Here is a 14,184-nt window from a genome sequence, read left to right as displayed (position 1 = left end):
GCTATGGAGAAATTAAGCAAATGGGCTTAAGTCGTGATTAGTAAAGAGGGGGGGTGTATTGGTAGGCCCTATTACTAATTAAAATAGTTTTATTTCATTTTCCACAAAATAGAGGAATTGTGGGAAAGAGGAATAGAACTAAGGAGAATAGAAAAGCTTGAACGTGAAAAGAGAAGAGAAGCAGAGAAGTGCGACAGAGGAAGAGCGAAGAATCAACCTTCAGGTAAGGGGGGACTCTTCAATTTATCTTCTATTATGGGGTTATAGGTAGTAGGATAGAATTGATCATGTTGTTTATGTCAATTGAGTTATGCTTAGGTTGTAGAAGTGTTAGGTTTTGGGAGAATTGATTGATAATGTTGTATTGATCATGTATGGTGTTAATTGGATGGTTGAATTGTATTATAAATGTGTTATAATATGTGTTGTTTTACTGTACGTGAAATCTGGTTGAAATGGAATTGGTTTGGTAATGATTCGGTGAAAGAAGGACAAAATCGTAGGCTGTTTTTCTGCGATTCGGATTCCTGGAAATCGCCAGTTCGCGCCGCGTCCAGGAGTTGGCGCCGCGAACTGCTTGGCAGAAAGCCAGGAAGTTTTGATGTATTCAGTATGCGCCGCGAGCACATGGTTGCGCCGCGAAGGCGTACTTCTTTTCTCGTTTCGCGCCGCGAACATATGTTTGCGCCACGAAGTACTTGGCAGAAGGTTAAGGAATTTCTTACTCGCTTAGTTCGCGCCGCGAACCAATGTTGGCGCCGCGTGGTGTTAGTGACAAGCCATTTTGAAAAGTTTAAAGATGTGTAACTTTTAAACCGTAAACCGGATTTTGGTGCCGTTTCGAGCATGGTGAAGCTAAGCAAATAATTCACATAATAAAATGATGTTTTGAGTCGTGACTCGAAATTATTTTAAAACACTCGATTTTATTTGGTTGTGGTGGTTTATGCTTACAGGTACGCTAATGAATGTTTTACCTGTTATGAAGTTGTGATTGTAACTGGTGGGTGATATACATATATTGTCGATGTAAAATATGTGTTTTGTTATGGTTGAGGATAGTATAAACTATATGTGGCTATCGATTGTTATGTTGGTTGATGATTATGATATTTGGTTGATTAATGTTGATGATGAGCATGTTATGGTTGATACATGCATTTCATAATCATTATGTTGCTGGTCCTTGACGATGGTGGATCAGTGGTAGCTAATTCCCATTGTGTGGAATTAGTGAGTGGGTGTTGCCGTATCCTTGACGATGGTGGATCGGTGAGATGGGTTATCCCAGATTTTGGTACCACATGCATGTAGTTGCATTGCATTAGGCTAATTGTGTTATTATAACATGAATGGAAGATTGTCCAATGTTATAATATGTGTTGATTGTGTGTTTGTTGTACTGATTGTGTGGTTGTGAATCTGATCGTAACTGTAATTAGGTGAATGGCATGTGATTGATATTTTATTATCTATATCCTATAACATTGGTTAAATGTGAATGAGACTCACCCTTACTGTTGTTATTTTTCAGATTGAAGGAGTAGCTTTTGTACTTGGTGAGGGTTAGCTCGTCAAGTAATTCGTTAGAGTCGGTTTGGGCCCGTGTCATGATCTGGTCGTGTAACACTGGGGATGTTGTTTAGAGTTACTTGTTAAACTCTTTTATTTGGGTGGATTGCTTATGTTGGTGTTTTAAGTATATGACTTGGTTGTTTTATTATTCAGATGTTAAAGATAATTCCGCTGTGTTAACATGATGATCTGAATAAGTTTGGTTTGACGTTCTCTTTTATGGCATGACATGAGTATTGTTTAATTATATGGAAGTTGTAATGCCATTTTTCATGTTTACTCTGATTATTGTTTAATATTTATGTGGGGTATTAGAAGGGTGTTACAGATGTGGTGTACTCTTTTGCCTAAAGGGGTCCTTAAGAAGTTGGAAACTATGTTCAAGTCGTACTTGTTGTATGGAAAAGAGAAGATCATGAGGAAGTCTCCAATTGCATGGGGTCTAGGTTCCTAAGAAACATGGTGGATTGGATGTGATAAATCTAAGTGCTTGGAATAAGACTTGTCTTGTGAAGCTTCTATGGAACTTGTGCAACAAAGAGGACAATCTTTAGGTGCGATGGGTACACATCTACTATGTAAAGAATGAGGACCTGATGCAGATGGAGGTCAAGGACAACTGTTCATGGATCCTTAAGAGCATCCTTAAACTGAGGGAAAAGGTAAAGAATATGCAACAATGGGAAGATTTGGATAGCAAAGAAAAATTCCATATGAAAAAATTCTACAAAAATTTCCTTGATTGTAATTAGCAGGTGGATTAAAGGGGTATCATGTATAAGAATGTGACAAGACCTACATCCCTTTTCACTTTATGGCTAGCTTGTCATGAGAGGCTAGCGACAAAAGTGAGATTGAATTTCATCACATCTAATTAAATTATTTTTTTAAACCATTCCTTTCAAATAGTCGCTATCTTCCAAATTCCAAATTACTTTATTAAAAATATTTATTCTAAATTATAAATTATTTCGCAATGACTTTTTGTCAATATATTGGAAAAAAAATTTATAAAATTATCCGTTATTTTAATTTCTCATAAAATAATAATTGTATTTCTTAATTAGTGTAAAATAACCAAAATATTTTTAAAAATGATATTTTTACACTGAACATGACAACTGCACCATATTTTTATACGGTTTAATTTTTTTAATTAGATTTAATAATTAATTTTTACTTTTTACAATACAAATGAATGTTTGTCCTTGCTATATTCTATCCCGGATAAGTATAGGTGTATGATTTTTTGTGTATGAATAGCACCTCTCAAATATTTTATAATTTGTGACAATGTATTCTTGTATAAATCTATCAATCCAATCTAAACAAACATTTCAACACTTGTAAATTTTTTAATTTCTCAAAAAAAAAAAAAAAACATATATTAGTAGACATTTACCGTTACACTAGCTATGACTTTGGATTTTAGTTTGAAACTTTTAGTCAAAAAGACGCATATTCCATGATCATCACCATGATCACAAGGATAAACAAAGAGGCGCATCCGAAGGCGGATATATCGCAAGGCAGAGAATCAGACCCGAGCTATATCCGCGGAACCTTCTGAAAAGCAAAGGACTATTTTATTTTATTATTAAATCATTAATTAATTAAAATATCATCAATAAAAAATAAAAATAAAATAGAATAAAGTGTATTTTCCTCTTCATCTGTAGCTACCTTCTCGCGAGTCATCATTCACCAGATTCCGAGTCAATGAAGCGTTCGCTTCATTCTCTCTGATCACTCACTCACTCACTCCCTCCTCAATTCATTCGATCTCGTTTTGGCGGGAAATCGAAGCAAGCAAATTCAACAACCGAATCGAAGATAGCTATAGCAATGGGAGTTTCAGAGAATTACAAAGGATTGATACTTGCCGTGTGCTCCAGTGCATTCATCGGTGCTAGCTTCATCTTGAAGAAGAAAGGCCTTAAACGCGCCGCTGCACGCGGTACTCGTGCAGGTTAATCGGTTCATCTTTCTTATACAACCTAACATTTTCAGCTTTCTTTTTGTTAGTTATTTGTGTTCAGTTTTCAATTTCAAGCAATTACATTACTGTTTTCCGATTCAGTTACAGAATCGGAGTGTCGGTTATTTTACCTAAGGCATTTAATAATGATCAAGGAATTTTGTGTAGCGATACTTGATTGAGATCAGATCCATAACGTAATTAATTTTGCAGGGGTTGGTGGTCATGCTTATTTACTAGAGCCACTTTGGTGGGTTGGCATGGTAACAAGTTAGTATAGCTATTTGTTTTCTCTCTCTCTCTCTGGTAGTAGGTTTTAGTTTTTTGAAATGAAATTTTCACGGATCTTTAACTGTTTGCTTGCAGTGATTACTGGGGAAGCTGCTAATTTTGTTGCTTATATTTATGCTCCGGCGGTTCTGGTTACTCCTCTCGGCGCGCTTAGCATTATTGTCAGGTACAGATTTGATTTAAAAAATTAGAAAATTCTGGTTGAGTGTAGTGATTTTAATGCAGACCGGCTCAATTAACGGATCCAGTATATATTGCTAGTTCTGTTTTGGCTCACTTCTTGTTGAACGAACGGCTTCAGAAGATGGGAGTATTGGGATGTATATCTTGTATTGTGGGATCGGTTGTTATAGTCATTCATGCACCACAAGAACATACGCCAAATTCTGTCCAAGAAATATGGGAATTAGCCACTCAACCAGGTTGGTTGACGGTATTTCCCATTTTTTATTACTCTTAAATTAAATTCATGTTCAGTCTTTAATTAATGTTTTCTATCGTTTTCCTTTTCAACAGAATTTATGATTTATGCCGTCGCAGCAGTTTCGGTAGTTTTGGTCCTGATTTTAAATTTTGAACCTCGCTATGGACAGAAAAATATGCTGGTCTACTTGGGAATCTGTTCATTAATGGGCTCACTTACGGTAATTATGTCTATAACATTAATCATTTAGAAGGAAGTCTCGTATGACATACTCTGCTACGCTACAAAGTTATAGAGGAGTATTAGTGTTGGCATTGATGGATTGAGGAAAATAGCGGTTTGTTTAAATTCTGCTGTGCTACAGTGATTCTATTTGACGATACTGTGTAAATAGAGAATTGTAGAACAATGCTGGTTTGTCCAAATTCTGTGATGCTGTAGATACTATTTGACAGCAGTGTCTCGTTGAAGTTCAGTGCATGCACTAACTAACTGTAATTTAGTCTGCTTATCAATGATTTTTTAATTGTGATTCAGGTTGTGAGCATCAAAGCCATTGGAATTGCAATAAAGCTAACACTTGATGGAATAAATCAAATAGGTTATCCTCAGACTTGGTTTTTTGTTACAGTGGCCATAATATGCGTCATTACACAGTTGAATTACCTTAACAAGGTGAGTGCAGAATTTTGAAACTGAGTAGGTGCAAATTATAACTGAAATGATTCATTATTTATCATTTAATGCAATACGATGGAGGCAAATTTGCAAGCTTGACCTTGTTTTGATGCATTATTTCTTACACTAGTGTGGTTCCAGGAGGCAAGGCCTCTTCTATTTTTCAGTTGTTTTCTATAATGAAAACTTATGAAAGCTCAGTTACACTGCGGCTCTTCTAGTTTTAACATCGATAGCAAAAGAGCCAATCTCTTTAAATTAAGTTAGTCAAAAATCAATGTAAAACTCATGTGTCTATAAACTGATGGATTGCAAGTGAGAAGTCCTTCCCTTCCAATCTGCATAATAACTAAAACAATCTAGTAAGGGTTTTCATCCAGGAGCGTGTCGATAATAATAGGTAACCGAATTGCAAAAACATGATGCAGTCTATTACAACTAATACTTAGAAACTTAAAATGCAATTTTGTGAACAGTTCTTTCTGTCTGTATTTATGTAGTTTTGCAAACCGAGGAACATGGTGGCAGTAATGTTTTCAATTGATATGTATCAGTTCCTGCATACACCAATTTTCTTATTGTCCACCTGTGTTATATCAATAAGATATAGCTCCGTATTCTTTTAATGAATCTTGAGCTTACATTATTTCTCTATGCAACTATATTTCAGGCCCTAGATACATTCAATGCAACAATTATATCTCCTGTATATTATGTGATGTTCACAACTCTTACTATTATTGCCAGTGCAATAATGTTCAAGGTATGATAATCTATTCATGTCTTTTGGATTCTTTTGGTGATGTATCAAACTTTTCATTTATTGAGCTCTAGAATCTGAAAAGCTTGACTGTTTTTTTCCGCTGTTTTCCCTTGCAGGATTGGTCTGGTCAGGATATCAGTAGCATAGCCTCTGAGATATGTGGGTTTATCACTGTTCTGACAGGAACAATAATTTTGCACGGGACTAAAGATCAGGAAGAGTCTACTAGGAAAGGTATAAGACATGTTACTTTCAATCAGTTTCCATGTGTTTGCCAATGCATTAGTTGAATATCTCATGAACCAAAGTGATTTTTTCTATAATAACTGAACCTCATGAAGTGGTGGTATGTTCATTATTTGGCGCAGGGGCCCTGACATGGTTTATCGATGAAGATTCGACAAAGTGTGTTGAGGATGAACATCTGATTGTTATTAATGGGTCAGATGATCGTGAGAATTGACATTCCTTTTAGGGTTGATGGAAGAGAACTTATTATATAGACGTGCCTGCCCATGGTATGGTAATGATGTGGATGAATTGGGAACTGATTGTATTTCACGGTAGAGTTTGAATTCAAGCTCTCCATGATACTATAGTTTTCTGACCATTTCTTTGCAGGCTGCTGCTGTGAATGTAACTATTATTTTCTGGAGTCATCTCAAAACACGAGTGACCCGGGAATTGTGATTTGACGGCTGAATCATTTTCCAACTCAACTGGTGCTGCTGTCTAATTGCAACAACTCAGATTTTTGGACTGATCTTGTTGTATGTTATTCTTCATGGTAGTCAATATAATATTTGTGTAGAAAGTGAGAAATTGTTTATATGGTTCAATCTCTATATATTTTCTCATTTAATAATTGGATATATTTTTCATTTTATTGGATGTGAGAAATTATACTGATTCGTTGTATACTTCCCATTTAAATGTTGAAGATTGCATTCTTTTGATATTCTGTAAATGGATCAGTTCGTTGAAAATTATTTTCTCACCTATCTTTTAGAATAATGTGTGTCTAAGACTCGATACTCAAAAGCATTAGCAAATAAAGATGACCTAATGATAATTATGGTTGACGAAGCTTTGTGTGCTATGCGCACCAAAATATACATGTGGCGACTATAACTAGCTTTTGCGTTGCATATTTATTTATTCCTCCTCACCGATAGAATGTGTGTGTGAACATGTGTTTATAAACCGAATAGAATACTAGAGTATTTAAGAATATTTGGATGAGATGAGAAAGTTTTTCAAGTTAGTAAAAAAATGTTAAATTTAAATTCACGAGATTAGTCTTAACTGCTATGTAGTTGTGCATAAAATGTATTAATGATCAATTTTCAATTGTTTTCTACTACATTTAAATTTGAAGAAAAAAAATTCATAGTGTAAAATTATATGATATTTTAGAATTAATCGATTTAATTTTATTACAAACGTGGGTAAACGGGCACGGAGACGGATATTGAGGTATCCATAAGATACGGGTACAAACATTAGTGCCCACGCGGATACGGGCTTGAGTAGGAGGATTTTTTCAAATCGCAGATATGAGTACGAGTACTATTACCTACCCATTGCCATCCCTAATATGACGCGTGCTTTGTGTTTTTAAGAACAAACGCCATTCCTTATATCGCATGCATTGCTTGCATTCCTCATGGCGCCTATGTTGCAATTGTTTTTTTATTTATAAATAGCTCATTCATTCTCCATCATTTGCCACTCATCTTCTCATTTCATTCTTAAATGTCTCACGTTATTAAAAGAAATACTCAACTTTTTTTTCCGCCAGTGCCTCCAATCAAGATCTGACTTTGAAACATTGAGACATTCAAGCATCTTGAGAGGAGCTTGATTTGTTAGTTAGACAGAGACATTCAAAACGGTGAAAAGAATGTGAGACACTTAAACCCATAACACTACCGAATCACATACACCCAACAACCAACCCCACAACATTACCAAACCCACGACCAATTCATGCCACACACCCAAACACGAAACCAAGAACATGACACATACCAACAATCATATACCGATGAGGCATATGATACCGCCACATCCTACCATAACACTCAACCAATATACACCCAAACATCACACTATTAAAACACATCACACCGCCAAAGCATCCAACCATCACATGTCTATCAAACACCACAACAGCCATTCCAACATTTCTAAAATGAATCTGTGTCGCAATTCAACCAACCACCCGCACACACATAACCCAACAAACACGGCCCAACTACAAGGACAAGGACACCAAACTCCATTGCGACATCGCAGGCTAATGGGGAGATATGATCAACGATTTGTTAAATAACACAAATATTCCAGGAATCTTGCACCAATTACCTCAGGTTCATGGGAATACTAGGAGACCCCAAACACCTTAGGAAATCGTGAGAGGCCTCGACGACAAGCGAATGCACCAGGGTGTGGAACCAATGGGTGTTACGATCGAGCAGACCATTAAAATTCTCTCAAATGTTGTGTAATTCTATTTTATGAAATAAAATTAGAATTTAATTTTTTTATTTAACATTTATTATTATTATTTTATTATTAATTTAATTAAAAAAATAACGAATACACATAAGCACCATGGGTGTTGACGCTTGCTCTTAAGTTTCAAAAGCATGCACCCATAAAATTGGCATAACACTAGTGCACGCGTCAGAGGCTTTGACGCATGTGTTGAATTGGTACATCCTTCTGCACGCGAAATTTGTTTGTTTGTGTCGTACCCTAATTTTTTCAGATATTGTATTTTTTCACTCAAGCAACTTTATTTTATTTTGTTCAGAATAATGATACAGTTTTGCAGACAGTCCAATTGAAGCAATTTTGATAAGCGTGTAAAATCAGCGAACCATTTTTTTTTAAGTTCGGGCCAACGACTGTATGTTTTATTGAATAATATTACACAAAGTTTAGTTTGGTGCGCTCATTTAATTTTTTCTGTATTAGTGCACGACCGCGTTTCAATCAGTTTAAGTCTTTTTATCTATGTATTTTTAGCTACGATAAATGATCTGCGACGGTTAGTTTAACTCGACGATATTACATGTAGATAGACTCGATGTGACCATTTCATTTTTTCGCGTCTGCGAGTGTTTACGTCATTACATGTGACGCGTGCATCATTGCCTTTGGCGCATGGAGTGTTGTCATATCAATGCATATGAAGCATGCTTTGTATTTTTAAGAGCAAGCATCATTCCCTCTGCCACGTGCATTGCTTCCCTAAGAGGAAGCATCAGTCCTCCTAACACCTATGTTGTAATGGTTTTTTTATAAATAGCTTATTCATTCTCCACCATTTGCCACTCACCTTCTCATTTTATTCTTAAATCTTTCTTCAAAATGTCTCACATTATTAAAAGAAATGCTCAACTTTTTTATTTGCCAATAAAGTCTACGATAAAGATTTAACTTTAGAACCCTGCGAAATTTGAGCATCTTGAGAGGAGCTTGATTCGTTGGTTAGACGGAGACATTAAAGATGGTGAAAAGCGTGCGACACATTCAAGCCCACAACATTACCAAATCACATACACCCAATAATCAACCCCACAACATTACCGAACCCGCGACCAATTTATGCCACACACCCGAACACAAAACCAAGAACATGATACATACCAACAACCATATGCCAATGAGGTATACGATACCACCACATCATACCATAACACCCAACCAATATACACCCCAAAAATTACACCATCAAAGCACCCTAATATCATATCGCCAAAGCACCCAACCAACACATGCCTATCAAACACCACAACAACTATTGCAACGTTTCCAAAAATATCAATGTCACAATTCAACCAACCATCCTCCCGCACGTAACCTAATCAACACGACCCAACTACGAGGATATGGGCACCAAACTCCATTACGGCTTCGCGAGCTACTAGGGTGATATGATCAACAATTTTTTAGATAACATTAATATCCAGGAACCTTGCACCAGACACCTTAGGTTCAAGCGAATACTAGGAGACCCTAAACACCCTAGGGAAATCGTGAGAGGCCTCGACGACAAGCAAATGTGATAGGGTGTGGAACTAGTGGGCGTTACAATCGAGAGAGTCATTAAAATTTTCTCAAATTGTTGTGTAATTATATTTTATAGAATAAAATTAGAATTTCATTTTTTATTTAACATTTTTTATTATTATTTTGTTATTAATTTAATTAAAAAATAACCAAATACACATAGGCACTAGGGTTACTGATGGTTGCTCTTAAGTTCCAAAAGCACGCGCTCATAAAATTGGCATGACACTAGTGCATGCACGATAGGCCTTGACGGGTGGGTTAAATTTAGAGTACATGCGCCATCAACATTAGCGCATCCTCTTGCATGCAAAAAAAATTGTTTGTGTCATACCCTAATTTTTCCAAACATTGTATTTTTTTCAGTCAACCAACTTTATTTTATTTTGTCCAAAATAATGATATTGTTTTGTAGATAAACGAGTTAAAGAAAATTTCATTCGTGTGTAAAAGGAAATTTTTTAAGCTCGGGTCAACGACTGTATGTTTTATTGAATATTGTTACCCGTAGTTTAGTTTGGCGCTGTTGTGAAATCGGTGCCAAAAACAAAGTATAATAGGTTTCTTTTTTGGCAAGAAACCCACAAGGGTAGGAAAGAGGGAAGCAAGAAGAACATAATGAAATTGGTTATAAACTTTTATTCTTTACTTTCTCTTTGAAATAAGATTACAAGTGTTACAGAATAACAAATAACCTCTCTCACCCTAATTAGAATTTACAGTTTGTAATGATGAGAGACTAATATGCTATTTATAATAAAACTAACATACTAAACTAATGAGCTTTTACACATACCCATTACACAATCTAACTTAGGGAACAAGTTAACTTAAACAATTGGGCTTGAAAAACAAGCAAAATTCGACATGCTAACAATCCTAGCATTTTGACTACTGCATACTTGAGCATACTTCGACTACGGCAATGCAAGCCTTTGACTATAGCATGCAAACAGATTTCAATGATATGCTAATATCCCTTCAAATTTTTGAACCAAGAAGCTACCATTCGACCATACTAGAGTTCGATCAAATATCTCACAGATCTCCATCTTGGAACAAACTCTATAACATCAAGGGAACAAACTAGCTTTCTTCTTGCAGCTTTATCAACTGCATACAGTGGAAAAACTTGCAACTTGGCAAGGTCTTGGTGATAATATCAAAAACATTATGATCTATCAAAACCTTCAGCACGTGGACTTCTCCACGCTCGATTACCATTCTGAAGAAATGCAGCCTCACATCGATGTGCTTGGTTCGCTCTGTTAGACGCTGGCCTGAGGATCTAGAGGGGGGTGAATAGATCTCACAGAGTTTTTCGGAATTATTTCGAACTAAAGCGAAAGCGGTTCTAAATCGACTTGCATCTATTCCGGACCGTTATTGCAAGGGTCGTATATGTGACAAAACCATAAGATAATTGAGATTAACGATGAAGTGATCTGTTATCGAATCAATACGTTTCACAGCTGAAAATCAATTAACTTCTAAATTGACAAACTTTGGTTTGCAATGCAGTAATAATGGAATAAGCAAAAAGACAAACACTTGGTGATAATGTTCAAATTGATGATGATTCAAGATGTGGTGAATTGTGATGTTTATGCAAAACCTTAATTCACAATTTTAACACTTGAATCGTTAATCAATTTTGCAATTATGACCAAATATGAACAGAACGTAAATGAAAAGATAAAAGCGACAAGAACACGATATTTGTTCAGGCAGTTCGTCGATCGTCCTCGCTACGACTACGTCTGCCCCCAATTCCAAATTGAAATTGGGAAATCTTCCATTAATGTTGAAAGCAGTTTATACAAAGAAGAAAGCAAAGCGATAAACAATAAAGCGAATTTGTCGATCCTTTGAATCTTCTTCCCCCTTAATCTTGAGCCAGATCAAGGTGATCCAAGAGCTTCACTTGATCCCTTTTCTGCAGTGTCTTGAATTGCCTTGAACCCTTGTTCTTCAATCTTCACACTCAGATGGATCCTCGATGAAACCTCTTGATAAAAACCCCCAAGAAACACCTATCTTGGAGGACAAAACCCTCGGATTTTATTCACCAAAAACCCCACAAATCTTCACCCACTAGGAATCTTCAATTCCGTTCCATGGACGTTATCGAACTCGATCACTAACCCTCAACGCAAGAATGATTATGTGTAATTGTGTTGGAGATGATGAAGAACGAAGATGAGAAGACTTTGTGTATCTTTCAGTCGTTGGTGTTGATTTCAATAATTGAACCTTGGACAATATATATGAGAGCTTATCAGTTGGAGCAGAGAAAACCAGAAATTTTGGCATTTTTGATCAATTAGGTCGACCTCTTGTAGTGCTTAGGTCGACCTAGCAGAGGTGCATTAGTTTTGAATGATATTTACTCCCAGTTAGGTCGACTTGTTAGGGAAGTAGGTCGACCAGAATTCTCTTCAAGTGCGTTTTGGGACATTTCTTCAATTTAGGTCGACCTAGTTGATGTGTGGGTCGATCTAGCAGAAGTGTATGGAATTTTCTCCATTTTAGGTCGGCCTAGGTTGACAGTAGGTCGACCTAACTACTGCTTTTCTGCATTCTTCTTGTTTTGCTTGTGTTGAGTCGACCTATATGTATAGTAGGTCGACCTGCTCTGTCATAAGTGATCAATGCTTGCTTTTCTTTGAGTTCTTCTGCTTGTTCCTTGTTGCTTGTATGCTTGTTGAGTTTGCCATGAATCAAAAACATCTTTGTGAGTGTGATCTTGTATTCACATACTCCCCCTTTTTGATGATGGCAAACCGGTAGTAGAAGCTTTAGCAATAAGTGGTAAAAGCTCCCCCGTACACTCAGCTGAGCTCCCCCGTACACTCGACATCTATCTCCCCCTTTGACAACATCAAAAGAGATACAACGAAATAGAAGAGGAGAGTAACGAGAGAAACATAGATAAAACTCGAGCATTCATAGTAGTATATAAGAGATAGGTAGTAAAAAAAGGTATAAAAGGCCATTCCAACAGACATAATATGCAAAAAAAAACTGTGTACATAAAGCATGTAGCAAATGAGCATAATAATAGAGAAATTGAAATTTTGTAGCAGTAGGTCGACCTAATTTGGTGCTGGGTCGACCTAACAGACAAGCCTTTAAAATGACGCAGATTAGGTCGACCTAAAAGAAGGGTAGGTCGATGTAACTGGGCATTTTAGTTTGTAAGCTGAAAAATGACTTGTGTAGGTCGACTCAGAGGCAGAGTAGGTTGACCTAAATTCCCAAAATTTGAGAAAATCCGCTTTATGAGATGTGCTAATGTCTAGTTACTTGCTTGTATGTTTAGAATATGATATGCTATGATTAAAGACTAAACACATACATGAGCAAGAGATATATATGTATGAAGTCACTATAAGCATGTTAATTGATAGCATATTATAGTATCAATGATATTTTTGGAAGTAAACAACAATCATGTTACCGTCTTCTCAATGTGTAGGTGTCACCGTTTATGGAAGCCTTTAGTCAATGTGGAATGATGTCTGGCTTGATGAAGAACTACCTTTACACTAAGAGAAATGTTAGCTTGAGAATAATCATTATATAGATATAAAGTAAAGGAATAACTTTAAGAGAAACAAACGTAATTAGCCCAAATTAGAGATATCTAGTATCCCTAATTCCCTACGAATGTTGAAGTATTGCTCCGTTGCCAGAGGTTTGGTGAATATGTCAGCTAGTTGCTTCTTGCTCTCTACATGTTCAAATATAACGTCTCCTTTATCTACATGATCTCTTAGGAAGTGATGCCTTATTTCAATATGTTTGGTTCGTGAGTGTAGGACAGGATTCTTGCTCAAGTTTATGGCACTTGTGTTGTCGCACATGATAGGTATACGATCAAGCTTAATACCAAAGTCCAGAAGTTGTTGCTTGAGCCATAATATCTGCGCACAACAGCTCCCTGCAGTTACATATTCTGCCTCAGCAGTAGATAATGCAACCGATACTTGTTTCTTGCTATGCCAACTTATCAATGAATTTGAGAATAGATGACATGTTCCATTGGTGCTTTTTCTATCGGATTTGCAGCCAGCAAAATCTGAGTCGGAGAAACCTACCAAGTAGCAGTCATTTCCCTTTGGATACCATAGGCCATAGGTAGTAGTTCCACGTAAATAGCGCAGAATTCTTTTGACAGCCTTTTGGTGAGATTCTTTTGGACAAGATTGATATCTTGCACACATACACACACTGAACATAATGTCTGGTCTTGAGGCGGTAAGATACAATAGTGAACCTATCATACCTCGGTACAATTTTACATCAACCTCTTTACCTTTCTCATCTTTGTCTAGGTTAGTATTTGTTGCCATAGGTGTGTTAATCTCCTTCGCTTCACTCATTCCAAATCTT

General features: G+C 36.4%; 1 protein-coding gene across 3 annotated transcripts; it reads left to right on the top strand.

Annotated features, from left to right (window-relative positions):
* The first annotated feature begins 3,228 nt into the window (after window positions 1-3,228).
* LOC131602172 (probable magnesium transporter NIPA6) lies at window positions 3,229-6,590 on the top strand. 3 transcript variants are annotated; one of them, XR_009283953.1, is made up of 10 exons: window positions 3,229-3,544; window positions 3,767-3,823; window positions 3,920-4,010; window positions 4,106-4,266; window positions 4,361-4,488; window positions 4,806-4,943; window positions 5,617-5,709; window positions 5,826-5,943; window positions 6,078-6,227; window positions 6,331-6,590. XR_009283953.1 is itself a non-coding variant. In XM_058874191.1 (9 exons), exons 1-9 carry the CDS (start codon window positions 3,421-3,423, stop codon window positions 6,170-6,172), a joined length of 1,005 nt encoding a protein of 334 aa, XP_058730174.1. In that variant the 5' UTR covers window positions 3,229-3,420; the 3' UTR covers window positions 6,173-6,590. The 3 variants fall into 3 exon arrangements, 1 of the variants encoding a protein (XP_058730174.1); XR_009283954.1 differs by having other exon boundaries at window positions 6,078-6,232; XM_058874191.1 differs by having other exon boundaries at window positions 6,078-6,590.
* Window positions 6,591-14,184: the final 7,594 nt, after the last annotated feature.

Source organism: Vicia villosa, linkage group LG5 (assembly GCF_029867415.1).
Source record: "Vicia villosa cultivar HV-30 ecotype Madison, WI linkage group LG5, Vvil1.0, whole genome shotgun sequence".
NCBI lineage: Eukaryota > Viridiplantae > Streptophyta > Magnoliopsida > Fabales > Fabaceae > Vicia > Vicia villosa.
Note: the sequence above shows the minus strand (reverse complement) of the source record. Positions and strands in the feature narration are given on the sequence as shown.